General features: G+C 55.1%; 1 protein-coding gene across 6 annotated transcripts in view; it reads left to right on the forward strand.

Annotated features, from left to right (window-relative positions):
* Positions 1-14,713, forward strand: part of ARHGAP39 (Rho GTPase activating protein 39) — a 92,314-nt gene extending 77,601 nt beyond the window's left edge. For 4 of the 6 annotated variants that reach the window (XM_045895636.3, XM_064587638.1, XM_064587639.1 and 1 more), the window contains 6 exons: positions 6,720-6,812; positions 10,106-10,179; positions 11,458-11,657; positions 12,385-12,476; positions 12,912-13,081; positions 13,163-14,713. In XM_045895636.3, coding sequence (XP_045751592.1) covers positions 6,720-6,812; positions 10,106-10,179; positions 11,458-11,657; positions 12,385-12,476; positions 12,912-13,081; positions 13,163-13,357 — 824 coding nt within the window. In that variant the 3' untranslated portion in view covers positions 13,358-14,713. Of the gene's footprint in view, positions 1-6,719; positions 6,813-10,105; positions 10,180-11,457; positions 11,658-12,384; positions 12,477-12,911; positions 13,082-13,162 lie in introns of those variants that run through there. The other 2 variants (XR_010410463.1, XM_064587641.1) reach the window with 2 other exon arrangements.
* Positions 14,714-14,836: the final 123 nt, after the last annotated feature.

The following is a 14,836-nucleotide window of genomic DNA, read 5'->3' on the forward strand; positions in this document are numbered from 1 at the left end:
GCTTCCTGGTTCACTTCAGCCTACTCCTCAGAGGCCTTAAAGTGTGTGTCCACTGCTCAACACATGGCCCTTGGGGCCTCAGGGAGCACTTGCTAAGTAAAAAGGTGAGTGAGCAATGAATGGACAGAGGCCACAGACTCTTGGGACTACTCCTGCCAGCCAGCTGGGGCTCCTGTGGAGAGCTTGAGCTCCAGGCCCCATGCTGGGCCCAGCAGGACACTCCTTATGGCACAGAGCTTTATGGGCCTTTGTCCCAGTGTCTAGTCTGCACCATGGGGATGGGGCTGGAGTATGTGAGGCAATTGGTGGTCAGCCTGGACATTGTGGCTTTGAACATCTGCCCACCCTGAGGGAGGCCCAGCTGGTCTCAGAGCGCCACATGTTCTCGGCCCTCAGAGGGAGATTGGGTCTGTGTGGTCCCACCAACAGGAGCCTGCTTCTAGGCTGTGGGATCCAATCTCACATGTATGACACAGGGCTGCCTTCCTGCCAGAAACCAACCCCAGGACCATTCCTGGGTAGGCATCTGCTGTAGGCCCTGCTCAGTGCTGAGCCAGAGGAGAGGCCTTGTGCTCCCTCCCACCCGCACATCAGGAACAGGCGTGCTGGCTGGTGGTCAGGAAGGCAGACCCCACCAGCCCACAAGGATGGAGCCTGTGCTTGGAGAAAGGAAGCTGCAGCCTGTCTCAGGGTCACTGGCAAGGGCAGAGCTGAGCCCAGCTCCCGAGTGGCGCTGCACCCTGAACCATGCTGCCTGCCTGGGCTTCAGGGATCTTGGATTTCATCTGCCACAGCACATGTGTGACGTCTACGGTGTGGTCACCACTGCGGGGGACTGAGGCACCAATGCAGTGAACCCCAGTTCACATGTCTGCGGACCCCTGCTCAGCCTTGTCTCATACATGGCCACACGTTTGTGCCAGCCAGCAGCAGGGTGCTGTCACACCTGGGGTCCTCAGGACCTCCCTCGCAGGCTTCCAGCAGACATCAGACTGCAGCCCTCCCGTGTGCCCCATGCAGCAGCACTTCCTGCCGAGGACAGTTCCCTTCACCGCTCACGTGTTCACTAAGACTCAGGGTTTCCATGTAAAGGTGTCAGATGGAACACATACATTTACCTGGACTCTACCTTGAAGTCCTGCTAAATGAACAGGGAAGGAATTTTTTAAAGGAGAGGGGAAACCACCACCAACAACAACAAGGGAATGTAAACTGGTGCAGCCACTGTGGAAAACAGTTTGGCCGTTCCCCAAACAATTAAAAATAGAATTACTGTAGGATCCATCGATTCCACTTGTGCGTATATACCAAAAAGAATTGAAAGCAGAGACATGAACAGATGGGTACGTGTGCACTCAGATCCCTGGCAGACCTGAGACAGGCTGCAGCTTCCTTTCTCCAAGCACAGGCTCCATCCTTGTGGGCTGGTGGGGTCTGCCTTCCTGACCACCAGCCAGCACGCCTGTTCCTGATAGTCACAACAGCAAAGAGGTGGAAGCAGCTCAAGTGTTTGTCAGGGGATGAGCAGAGACATAAAATGTGGTCCATCCATACAGTGGACTATTATTCAGCCTAAAAAATGCAGGGAATTCTGACACATGTACAACATGGATGAAACTGGAGAACATTACGCTCTGTGAAATAAGCCAATTCAAAAAAATACTGTATGAGTCCACTCTTAAGAGGCCCCTAGGATATTCATATTCCTAGAAACAGAAAGAATGGTGGGTGCCAGGGGCTAGGGGAGGGACAGCTGGAGACTTGTTTAATGGCTGTGGAGTTTCTGTTTGACTGATGAAAAGTTCTGGAGATGGAGGGTGGTGATAGTACATAACAGTAAGTGTACTTAATGTCATTGAACTGTACAATGAAAAGTGGTTAGTTATAATGGTATATTTTATCTTATGTATAATTTACCACAATAAAAATAAGAAAGTCCACAAGGACAAAGAGAATGAACACTATGTTTGGGAAGCTGAAAAGTACATGAACAGGTGGCAGGAAGCTGACTTGGCAGACCACGAAAGGTGGATCCCAAGCAGACAGTGACAGAGCTAAGAAGCTGAAGCAGGTAGCAAAGCCTTAAAACTCCATAGTGGGTGGAGCCAGCTTCCTCTAGCAGTGGTTCGGGAAGCGCGTGATCTTGAAGCTGAAAGAAAAGGACTAGTTGAGAGTCTGTTTAAGAAACAAGCAGCTACCATAGAGTAGGTGAGAGCATAGGTTTTGGACCCAGAGCATTTAGACTCAGATCCCAGCCACATTTTCAAGATAGGCAATAAAACAAGTCTCAATAAATGCTAAAGAAGACAAATCATAGAAAGTGTGTTTTTTAGTCATGACAGAATTAATGATCAGTAACACTAAGATCTCTGGAAAATACCCAAATACCTGGAAACTAAAGAGCGTACTACTGAATAGCCCATGGGTCAAATAAAAACCTACGGGGAAATTAGAAAGTATTTTGAACCGAAAGAAAATGACAACAAAACATATTAATTGTGGGATGCAGCCACAGCAGTTGCAAGAGGGAGATTCATAGCATCTAAATACCTTTACTCTAAAATAAGGCCTCAAATCAGTGGCCTCTGTGCCTTAAAAAATAAATTATACTAAAAGCAAGCAGAAGAAAGAAAATACTGAAGATCAGAGTAGAAATCAGTGAAAGTGGAAACAGAAAAACTGCAGAAAATCAATGAAACAAAAAGCTAAGTCTTTGAGAAGATTGATAAAATCAATAAATCTCTAGATTTATCAGACTGATCAGGACAAAAAACATAAATTACCAATATCATGAATGAGAGATGATGTCACTACAGATTCAACATGTCAAAGGATAATAAGATGAACAACTTTATGCCAGTAAATTTGACAGTTTAGAGGAAATGGACAGATTCCTTGAAAGACACAAACTACTATGGGGATGCCTGGGTGGCTTAGTCATTGGGCGTCTGCCTTCGGCTCAGGTCATGATCCCAGGGTCCTGGGATTGAGCCCCACATCGGGCTCCCTGCTCTGCGGGAAGCCTGCTTCTCCCTCTCCCTCTCCCCCTGCTTGTGTTCCCTCTCTTACTGTGTCTCTCTCTGTCAAATAAATAAAATCTTTAAAAAAAAAAAAAAAAGACACAAACTACCAAAGATCTCTCAGTAAGAAACAGACAACCAAAAAACCATGTAGCTATTAAGGGAATTTAATTGGTACTTAAAACCTTCCCACAAAGAAAATTAAAGGCCCAAATGGCTTCACTGGTCAATTTTACTGAACAGTTCATTGTTTGTATAGCGATTCTTTACAAACTCATTGAGAAAATTGTAGTGGAGGGAATATCTCCCATTCATTCCATACCAAAATTATAAAAGGACGTCACAAAAAAAAGAAAAGTGCAGATAGTAGTATCCCTTCTGAACATAGAGCAGAAATTTTTAACAGTATTTTAGCAAATTGAGTCCAACAATATATAAAAAAGATAATGCATCTTGAATAAGTGAAGTTTATCTGAAGAATGAAAGGTTGGTTTAACATGAAAAAATGGCAAATGGTAATTTGCCATAGCAACAGAGTAAAGAAGAAAGACCATGTGATCATCCCAATAAGCATAGAAAAAGCATCTGGCAAAAATCCAACATTTCTATTCCTGATAAAAATTCTAAACAAACTAGGAACAGAAGGGAATCTCTTCAACCTGACAAAAAGCAAATATTTTTTTAAACCCTACAGTACCCAAAAGAATGGAAAGCTAGAACTCAAGCAGATACTTATACACCCATGTGCAGCATTACTCACAATAGCCAAAAAGTGCAAACAACCCAGGTGTCTAGCAGGTGCATGAATAAGCAGAATGTGGGCTCTCAGTACAGTGAATATTTTGCAGCCATAAAAAGGGACAAAGTTTGATACATGTTATAACATGGAAGAACCTTGAAAAGTTATTCTAAGTGAAAGAAGCCAGATACAAAAGGGCAAAAACTATACAACTTATATGAAATATCTAAAATAAGCAAATTCATAGAGACAGAAAGATCAGAGGTTACCAGGACCCGGGGGAGGGGGAACAAGGGCACAATGGGTACAGGGTTTCTGTTTATGGTGATGTAAGAATTTTAGAAATAAATGCGGTGGTGGCTGCATGACATTGTGAATGTACTAGATGCCACGAAATTGTACACTTAAAAATGGCTAAATGGCTACATGTTTATGTTTATGTTTTACCACAATTAAAGCAAAAAACACCTCTAGCCAGCATCACACTTAATGGGGAAGGACTGAATGCTTTCCCCCAAGGTCAAGAACAAGGACTTCCAGCCCCACTGCATCAACTCCATGTCATGCTAGAGGCCAGCCAATGCAAAGTCATGGAAGAGGGATAAAAGGCATCCAGATTGGAAAGGAAGTGTGCAATTGTCTTTATTCAGACAACACAATCTTCTATGGGATGTATAAAAATACTATAAGTGAGTTTAGCAAGTTTGCAGGATGCAAGACCAATATATAAAAGTTAATCATGTTTCCACATAATAGCAACAAACTACTGGAAATTGAAATTTTAAAAATACATCTGGGGTGCCTGGCTGGCTCAGCAGGCGGAGCATGAGACTCTTGATCTTGGGGTCCTGGGTTCGAGCCCCACGTAGGGTGTAAGATTACTTTGAAATAAAATCTTAAAGAAAAAAATCCAAAGTAGCATTTAAAAATAGGATACTTAGAGATAAATCTGACAAAAGATGTCTAAGACTTCTACGCTAAAAACTCCCAAACGTTACTGAAAAAAGGCCCAAGTTAATGGAGAGAAATACCGTGTTTATGAATCCGAAGACTCAATAGTGTCAAGATGTTACTTCCACCCAAACTGATGTATAGATTCAATCCTAACCAAAATCTTAATAGGTTTTTTTTAATTTAGAAATTAATAGGCTGATTCTAAAATCCATAAAAATGCAGAGGACCTAGATTAGCCAAAATACCCTTTGAATAAGAAGAGCGAAGTTGGAGGACTGACCCTACCTTACTTCAAGTCTTGTCATAAACCTACAGAAGCCAGGAGAATACGCTGTTGGCGTGAAGGTAGACAGTAGCTCCGTGGACAGAAGAGAGCCCAGAATTAGACCCAGACATATGTAGTCCATTAGTTGTTTTTTTTTTTTTTAAGATTTTATTTATTTATTCATGAGAGACAGAGAGGCAGAGGGAGAAGCAGGCTTCCCGCGGAGCAGGGAGCCCGATGCGGGACTCGATCCCAGGACCCTGGGATCATGACCTGAGCCGAAGGCAGACGCTTAACCATCTGAGCCACCCAGGCGCCCTGTAGTCCATTAGTTTTACACAGAGATGTGAAAGCACTTCAGTGAAGAAAGGGCAGTGCCTTTGGCAGCTGTATGTCCAAATGCAAAAAAAGATGAGCCTCACACCATACTTTGTACTGTATGCAAAAACTAGCTCAAAATAGATCATAAACCAAAATATAAAACCTAGAACTCTAAAACTAGAAAAAAACAAATTTTTTCTTGAGTTAGGCAAAGGTTTTTGGGTGTGATGCTAAAAGCACCATGTACAAGGGAGAAGCTTTGGTACCTCGGACTCTGTGAACAGTTACATCTCCTGCTCTTCACCTCTCTGTTAAGAGAAGGAAAAGACCCAGCAGTCACAGACAAGCAAGAAGAGGCTAGCGTGTCCTGTGGTGGCGAATCAGAGTGGGGCATCGGGGGGGGATCTTTGGGGGATGTGTATATGCAGGGGCAGCATACAAATGTGTCTCCAGCTCTTCAGCACCCTGTAACATGGCACACCTCACCCCCAGATCTTGGTTTCTACTACTCTTTTCCATTCAAGGAACCAGGGTTCCTTGGAGAAACAGCTGCGTCTAGGCTGGGGGCGGGGGTGGCAGAGTGTGTCACAGGACACAGGAGCCAACCGAAAGGGCCAAAACTGGAGCCATTTGAGCAAAAAACGCAGTTGTATTGGATTATAACCCACAGCGTAAAATGATGCATCCACAAGTCCGTACTGATAAAAGTAAATGACCCAGTAGATAAGACAAGGATCTCCGTGCAGAAGAATAACAAATAACTTGTATAGATGGTCCACGGTCAGAGAAGAGCCTAACTCCCAACCTTAGCGTGGTCTGTGTGTGGAGACTCACTTCCAGAGAGCACAGGATGGCCGGGGGACGAAGGGCTCCCTGTCAACAGGGCAAAGTTATTCTGTGCAGAGTGGGAGGCATGCCCGGATCAGTGTGAGACCCCTGGCTGTGTCTCTGCTCCTCCTCCGGCACCAGCTCAGCAGCCTGGGACCCCTGAGTGCAGCCGTGCAGGAGCCAGATGGCTGGGCTGGGGGCTTCTCAAGCCCGCCAGAGGATCAGAAGCATCTCCTCCCTATTGCCCTTCCCTGCATCTTCCTGCCCGCCTCCCGCATGAGGGGAGCCAGCTTTCTGGTCGACAGTACCTACCCCAGCCCCGTGGTCCAGACCTGCTCCCAGACACAGCCACACATCCGTGTGGGTACACACGCCACAGCGCTCCTGGGCTGGGTTCTCCTCAGCCCCAGCTGGGCATTGGCCACAGTCCTGCTTCCCTCTGAGGAACCCAGCAGGGGGCAATACCTTCCCAGCCAACTGGGGTCAGCCCCACGCAGGCCCAGGGGCCTCCTTGCCAGCCACATCGGGACCTGTGTGGGCATGCATTCTGGCATTGTGTTCTGTGGTCCTCATGGCTCTGTTTGCTCCCCAGTGACGCAGCACATGAAAGCACTCCTGGAAAGGAACACTAAGAAGAAGTCCAAGTTGAGAAAGAAACCCAAGCCTTATGTTGAGGAACCGGATGGTAGGGCCTCTCCCCACAGCCCCTCTGCGCTGTGTCTGCACAGCTCTGCTCTCCGGCCTCGGCCGCCTGGCCTCCTTTCTCTAACCGCTTCTGGGCTGGAAGGCGTGTTGATGGGGTAGCACTAACCATCAGACTTGTGGGCTTCTGTGCTGGCCAGGGGCCCAGGTCACTGAAGGGGCTTCCACGGGAGGCCACACCTGCCCTGTGCCTTTCTCAAGAACAATTTCCAGCTTGCACGCTGGGCTCTCGGTGGGGCAGGGCATGAGGACAAACTGGGCAAGGCCTGCTGGAAACACCCCTAGGTGAGTTTGCTGAGGAAGTGCCCTGTGGGCAAGTGCCTCCCCAGCCCTGGCCTCTGGCCCAGGCCACCCGGGGGCAGGGCGTGGAGCCTGGCATGGCTTCCTTGGAGGGAGCCCAGGATTCCCCAACTTCTTCCACCAGCCCCGCCCTTCTCCTGGGCCCTGGCTCAAGACCCACACCCCCATCCCACCACTGTCCAAGCTCCAGGGAAGCCCTGTTAACCCAGGACTATGCCCTCCCTGCTGAGAGAGCTGTCGGTCTCACTGCTGTCATGGCAGCATTCCCTCCTGGCACCAGGGCTCTGGGACCAGCCCCAGCCCCACCTCTAGCACTTCCCCCAGCCTTGGACCACATCCCCATTCTCCAAACATGCCCCACTTCTCCTCCTCTTAATACCGTAACTCAACCGCGATGCCCCTTCCTCTGGGAAGCTATCTGGCTGCACACCACCCTTGGCAAGAGGGGGCAGCTGCTGTCCAGGATTCCCAGCTGCCCTTGGGCCACACCCATCTGGAACAGGAGTGGCAGGGGATCTGAGCTCCTGCTGGAGCCTGTCCAGGAGTCGGGTTGCAGCAGGGAGGTGGGCCTGGTGGGGCCGAGCAGGACACCGTGGCCCAAGACAGTGTTGGGTAGTGAGGAGGGAGCTCGAAGCCCCAGGACCCCACAGTGTCCGCGCCAGGAGGTGGCAGTGGCAGCTTCTAGCCACACCCAGCAACTTTTCAGGCTTAAAACCAGGGGTCGGGGCACTGAGGCCCCGGGGCAGGCCTGGACTCCTGTACAGCAGCCTCTGGGAGAGCTGCTTCCGTCGGTCCCTCTGCAGGCCTCTGTCTCCTCACCTATAAGACTGGGTATGGGTATGCCCAGGCGAGGCCGGGACAGGCCAGTGGGCCCGAGGCAGAGTGCCCCCACACCATCGTGAACATCTCCCTGGGCTGGGCATGGGCACGGCACACCCTCCCAGGCACGCAGCGGACATCCCACAGTCAGGCCCGGGAAGCCACACCCGCGGCAGTATGGGGTGCAGGGGAGCTCCTGGGACTTGGGGCGCACACAGCCTCAGTCCTGGTCTGCCCACAAAAGCCGATACCAGCAGCTGCCATCTGCTGAGCTGTGCACCAGACTCCAAGGTCAGCCCTTCACGAGCACTTGTGGTCGGTGTTGTCCCCGTCCCCATCCTACAGGGGAGGAAGCTAAGGCCCAGAAAGGCTGCCTCGTGACCAGGTTCACCAACCGAGAGGTGGCAGCCCCAGGATCTTCAGATCACAGTCTGTTGGAGAGGCCCCCCGAGACGGGAGGTCAGGGCGTATCTCACTCACCCAAGGGAGGGGTAGGCACACTCCCAGTCTGCAGCCTGCTCCTTGCTGCAAGGTGCTCCCTGGGCCCCTAGTGGCCAGTGGGCAGCCCAAGGCCCCCTTTGCCTTCCAGGTCCCCGGGAGCCTGCCAAGGAAGGCCACGTCGGCCTGTGGCAGACAGGTCCAGGTGCTGTGTCCTGAGCTGGCCTAGCAGAGGCTGCAGCTAGGACTCTCTGCCAGGGATCTGCAGATCCCCCAGGGACCTGAAACAGATTCTCCAGGGAGAATGGGAAATGTTGGTTTTCACTTTGATTACTTTAAAAAAGAATCCCCTTGCCACTTAGAATAATAATACTGTTCCGTGATTGTTCAAAATGAAAAGCTTTTCATGGGCTAAGCCATGCTTATGTTTTTCACACTGGGGTCCAAGGACCCCCACGTGCTCAGACGTCCACAAGAAACTGCTTCCTCTAAAAGAAGACTGGGGTATTTGGATTTGTGAGTTGGGTCTAGAGGCCTCCCTCTGGCAGGCAGGCACTGGGGCAGGTGGGCCCAGCAAGGCCAGAGCCTTCCAGAGAGGGTGCCAGTTCTGAGCTTGGAGACACACATTCTGGCTTTTCTGTCTCTGTTGGTCCTTGACACCTTGGGCTGGGTGGCTCCTCTGGGCTTCGCCTCATTGTGTGTTCTTGGTCTTCTTGCTGCCTCTCCTTCACTTCCCTTCCCTTGCCTGGGCCGGGAAAGATGCCACACACATTTCAGACCCACCCTGTGTGGGATCTCCTCCTCCACTGCCTCTCCCCCACCCCCTCTCACTTCTCTCTCCTTCCCCTCATTTCTGTATCTGGAGAAGCTCCTGGCCGAGGTCCTTGCCCTCCTGGAGGCATCCCCCCATGACCACCAGCCACAACTTCTACCAGGGGCCGAGTTTTAGAAAAAGCCCCTCCCTTGAGAAAGGAGACCAGTCCTCTCCCAGCCGCCTTCAGCCCTCGGGCAGAACCCAAAGGTGTCTTTCTGTGTAGTGGGCCTTCCAGTGACCCCCAGGCTTAGGACGTGGGGCATCCCCTCCATGCTCATTGTCCTTCCACATGCCACCATCCCCTCGGCCTCCCCTTCCATAACTGCTGCCCAGGCAGCCCTCAACTAAGAGGGATGGGGCTCTGCAGGCTGAGGCCCTCTCCCGCAGCTGGCTGGGGGCAGGGCCACAAGAGTGTTGGGGCTGCTGTCCAGCTAGCCCAAAGCCCACTCCTCAGTACTGGCCCAAGGCAGAGGGCACTGAGCACCTCTAGCCCTGTTGCCTGTGGAAATGACCCTTCTTAGGGACTCCCCAGGGCTAGTCTGCAAGGGGAGCATGGGGTTTGGAGGCCCTGGGGCCCATGTCCTGCCCTGTCCCGCCTCTGATCCTTCCCAGCCTGCCCTTCCTGGCGGTGGGGAAGCGTGGGTGGGCTGACAGAGGAGTTCCTTCCCAAGCCTGGCTCCTTGAGGTGAGGAAGTGCCCCTTGCCTTTCCGTGTGGGTTTCTGCTCTAAAGGACTTAGCCCAGGACGGTGAGGACCCACTGCCCCCAGGCAAGTGGTAGGCGGGAGCCTGGCCAGGCCAGCCCAGGCCCCCACAGCTCTTGCAGGAGCTGCCTGTCCTCACCCCTCCTGCTGCTTCTCTCAGCCACATGTCCACACCACGCCAATCAGCACCCATTCTCTTCCAGGGGTGGCGATAAGCACGTATGCCAAGTACTGTTACCACAAGCTGCAGAAGGCGGCCCTGACTGGGGCCAAGAAGGTACGAGCTTCCCCCAGGACAGCCGGGCGTGGGTGGGCAGGCTGTGCTGGTGACACCCAGACGGGGTTCGGAGGGAGGCCTGGACAGGCAGCCCTCACATCCTGGGGAATGCCCTGCCCTCCTTGAGTCCAGCCGGCTGGGGCTGGGGGAGGTGGCGGCTCACAGTACAGAAGGTGCTCCAGAGAGCCCACCGAGGCAGGCAGCCAGGGAAGGCCTCGGGCAGGGGCTGCGCCCCAAGTTCAGGAGCCAGTGCAGACAAAGGGGCATGTGGCTAGGCCGGGGCCCCAGGGTGTAACCAAGTGAGGGTGCCAGGCCTGCCGCTGTCGGGCTGGTGCAGTGAGGTACAAAGGAGAGGCAGAGCCCGTGAGCAGGCCTAGAGACAGCGCTTCTCAGCGGGGACCCTCACCCTGGCAGGCTGCCCCTGGACCCAGGGGACGCCAAGCCTTGGACTGCAGGGCAGGCTCAGGAGACCGCGACGTGCCTCTTCACTCACACTGGGCCACCCACCTGGCCAAGAGCCCAGACCCATCACAGGGCCCCTCCCACACTGGCAACCAGGGTGGGGCAGACGGGCAGGTGGTCCTCTCTGACACCCATTCTGCCCTGGGCCTTCTTAGTGCCCACCAGAGCTTGGTCCCACAGCCCCTCTAGAGAACAGGCCTGTCACACCAGACAGCTGCACCTTGTTCCCTGGTCTTAGGATGTGTGGCTCTTGGCCATCTTCCCCTCTGTCCCCTGCTCCCTTTCAGCCCCCCCACCCCACCCAGGAAGCCCCTCAGGCCCTCCTGGGTCTGACCCTTCCCCCACCGTCCCAGAGCCTGGCTGCCCCTCCCCTCGTCCCCCTCCCCCCCAATTCACTGCTCTAGCTCTGCCACTGGGAGCTGCTGCCTGTGCCCACCTCAGGCTTCTCCCCTCACCTCCAGCCCAGGTGGTCTCACATGGTCCAGATCAGCCAGCCTGGTCCCTCTATGGCCCCAGGCAGCTCTCATGCCAGGAGTCACTCCCACCTTCCTCCTGTGTGACCAGTGGGGCCACCTGAAGATTTAGGACATTGTAGGTGGCCCAACAGGGTGCCCCTCCCCCGGTGATGTGGGACCAGGGAGTTGGGGTGCCCCTGGCTCTTTCTAGGCAGGCGCCTGGAGTTACCAGGGGTGAGAGGACAAGGGGAGAGGGGGAGGGTGGCCAAGCCAGGGACAGCCCTGGCGGGGGTGGGGGAGGGAAGGCTGGGAGCAGGGCGGCGGGACCACACCAGGACAGAGAGCTGGGCTGTCTTTGCAGGGGCTGAAGAAGCCCAACGTGGAGGAGATCCGGCATGCCAAGAATGCTGTGTTCAGCCCGTCCATGTTTGGCAGTGCCCTGCAGGAGGTCATGAGCATGCAGAAGGAGCGGTACCCCGATCGGCAGCTGCCCTGGGTGCAGACACGTCTCTCTGAGGAGGTGCTAGCACTCAACGGCGACCAGACAGAAGGCATCTTCAGGTGCCCCGCAGCCCGGGCCCTGGGTGTGGGGGCCTCGGGTGTCTCCACCATTCTCAGGCAGGCAGGAGCCATCAGGCACCAGGACCACTGGGCCGACTTCCGCGCCCCAGCCTTGGGTTCTGTGGCCAGGAGACCCATGCCCCTGTCTGGGAACAGCCAGAGGCCCCCCGACAAGAAGCCATCATGTGGGCGGGGAGGGACACCCTGGAGCAAATGGAAGGGCCACTATCAACCGGGAAGGGCAGGGCAGGGCCCCATCCTCAGGAGGCAAGTCAGAGAATCATCCCCCCGAATGGCAGCATGCCTGAACTTAGGCAGGAGGGTCAGCCAGGGACAGTGCCTCTGTAAAAATGGCCACCAGGGTCCCAGAGGGCACTTGGACAGCAGCCACAGGCAGGGCCTGAGGCGTGAGCCTGGAAAGACACCCCAGCAGCAGCCAGCAGATGCCGCTCACCTGTGAATAGGGATGGTAGTCCCTGCCCCATGGGGCGTAGCACAAGGCCTGCTGCCAAGATTCACCTACCCAAGCCCCGGGAGGAGAGCTGGGGAAACAGGCTTGGGGGTCTAAGGCTCAGTGGCCCTGCTGATAATGGCGTCTGCCTGGGGGTGGCCAGCAGAGGGAAGAGGGACGGCGTGGGGGCGGGGTCTGGCCGAGGATGCGTGGGGGCGGGGTCTGACCAGGGCAAGACAGAGTCCTCCTGGGTGAGACCCACCCTGTGCTCCACAGAGTCCCTGGGGACATTGATGAGGTGAACGCCTTGAAGCTGCAGGTAGACCAGTGGAAGGTGCCGACAGGCCTGGAGGACCCCCACGTCCCTGGTGAGCCTCCATTCCCCTAGGAGCTGAAGCAGGCCTGCTCCAGGCAGTTGAAACACTTGGGCTCCCCCTTATTCCGCCAGTGATGTCATGGCTCCCGGTCCGTTTCTAGCACAGACACCCCCTCCTATCCTGCAGTCTCCTGGGGGCCCTCCTTCCGGCTTAGCCTGCCGCTCTCCTGCACTCCCTGCATCAGCCCCCAGTCGTGTGTGTGTCCCCCCCCCCCCCGCCCCCCGGTCAATCCAGGCCCTCAGGAGCACCGACGCGCCAGGGGCTGGGCCTTTCCAGTCGGGCCCGACACTCCCGCGCTCACGCCGCACGCTGTCCCTACCCTGTGTCGCCCCAACCCGCTGACCGCTCCACGGCTCCCGCCCCGCCCCGCCCAGGGGAGCCCGCCCAGCAGGCTGTGCTGAGCACCCGCCCGCGCTGTGTCCGCAGCTTCGCTGCTGAAGCTGTGGTATCGGGAGCTGGAGGAGCCCCTGATCCCGCACGAGTTCTACGAGCAGTGCATCGCGCACTACGAGAACCCCGAGGCCGCCGTGGCCGTGGTGCACGCGCTGCCCCGCATCAACCGCCTGGTGCTGTGCTACCTCATCCGCTTCCTTCAGGTACGCGGCGGGCCCGCCCCCACCCCCCCGGGGCACGCCCGCGCGCGGGGCCCGGCCCACCCTCCTGTCCCCCCTGCGCAGGTGTTCGTGCAGCCCGCCAACGTGGCCATCACCAAGATGGACGTCAGCAACCTGGCCATGGTGATGGCGCCCAACTGCCTGCGCTGCCGATCGGACGACCCGCGCGTCATCTTCGAGAACACTCGCAAGGAGATGTCGTTCCTGCGCGTGCTCATCCAGCACCTGGACACCAGCTTCATGGAGGGCGTGCTATAGCACGCGGGCCCCAAGGACCGAGGGTGGGGACAGAGCCAAGCTCGGGTGCGCCCGGGCAGGGGAGCACGCGGGGAGGGGGGAGGGAACGCCCCAGCCGCGGAGGCAGCATGCCAGGCCCCGCCCATGCCCGCTCCAGCCCTGGAAGCCCCCAACTCTCCCTCCCAGGCCCTTGGCCTGAGGACGCAGCCGGGGCAGAGGGCGAGTGGGAAGAGCGCCTCTGGGCCCCCTCCCACCCCGCCGCCTAGTGCCCAGTTCCTTGGGCACCGCCCCGCCCACCGCCGGCCGGCCAGCCCCGAGAAAGTGCCTTCTGTTTCCTGGAGCCAAGTGACACTGCCCCTCCCGGCCGGCCTGAGAGCACACGCCGCCCTCCCCCGGGGTGAGCTGCCTCGCGGGGGCTCCTGCGCTCAGCCAGGCCCTGGCCTGGCCCTTGCCCGGCTGCCCCTCTTTCCTCTGCCCCGCACTTGCCCTCGGTCTCCTTCCTGGCCTGTAGCTTTCAACACCCCGCACCCCCCACCCCCACCCCGCCACCTGTGGCCTCCATCGTGGAGACCGCACGGGAGTTGGGGGCCCCAGGGCACTGGGCTGTCCATCACCAGAGCAGGGCCCGGCAGGCTGTCTCTGGGTGGGGAGGGGCCCCCAAACCAAAGTCCTCTGGGTGGGGGCAGGGTTGGGCAGGCATTCTTGGGGCAGGGTGGGGGAGGGGCAAGAGTATTTTTTCTTCGTGTAACTATAAATTCAGATTCTATCCAGCACACCAACCCGCCTGTGTATAAAGATATAGAGGGAAAGATATAAGAACTAAATTTGCTAATGACATAGTTTTAACCCAAATGCTATTTATCTCTGAGCCGTCCTAGCCTGTCCTCTGTGCAGAGCAAGTTGATATCACTCCATCATTTTCTTCCCCACTTTCTTGGCTTCTGACCAAAAACCAAACCCTGCCCCATCCCCATGTGGGACCTGCAGTTGAAGAGAGGGAAGGGACCCCAAGCTGGGGAACCAGGGAACGCCCAGGATTCCTCAAGGCCAGAGCTGGGGATAGGAGGTACCTAGACTCTCAATTTGTACATTTTCCATTTTGGAATTTTGAGTTCCAATTGTTAAACTTAATTTCTCCCCAGTTTATATATATATATATATATATATATATATATTTTTTAGAGTTGAGTTTTTATTTATTATTAAAAACAAAAAAGCCCAGCCCTGCCGCTGCCCGGGTGTCCCCTGAGGTAGCGTCCTAAGTCGGGTGGACCCCGGGCCTGAAGTGGACGGCCCGGCCACAGACTCTCGCTCTGACGCATGGACTCAAGAGGTGACAACACTTTATGTGAATAAAATACATATGGACACTTGCGAGCCACGGTCAATGCCTGTCGCCTGGTGCTCTTCCAGTCGCTGCAGGGGTCTGGGTTGGGGGCTGGGCAGCCCACTACTGCAGCCAGCCTGTTGCTAGTATGGTCACCTAAGTGGACAGGCCAG

This window comes from Mirounga angustirostris, unplaced genomic scaffold, assembly GCF_029215605.1.
Source record: "Mirounga angustirostris isolate CCGP_5_RB_7025 unplaced genomic scaffold, mMirAng1.0.hap1 SCAF_4, whole genome shotgun sequence".
Classification (NCBI taxonomy): Eukaryota; Metazoa; Chordata; class Mammalia; order Carnivora; family Phocidae; genus Mirounga; species Mirounga angustirostris.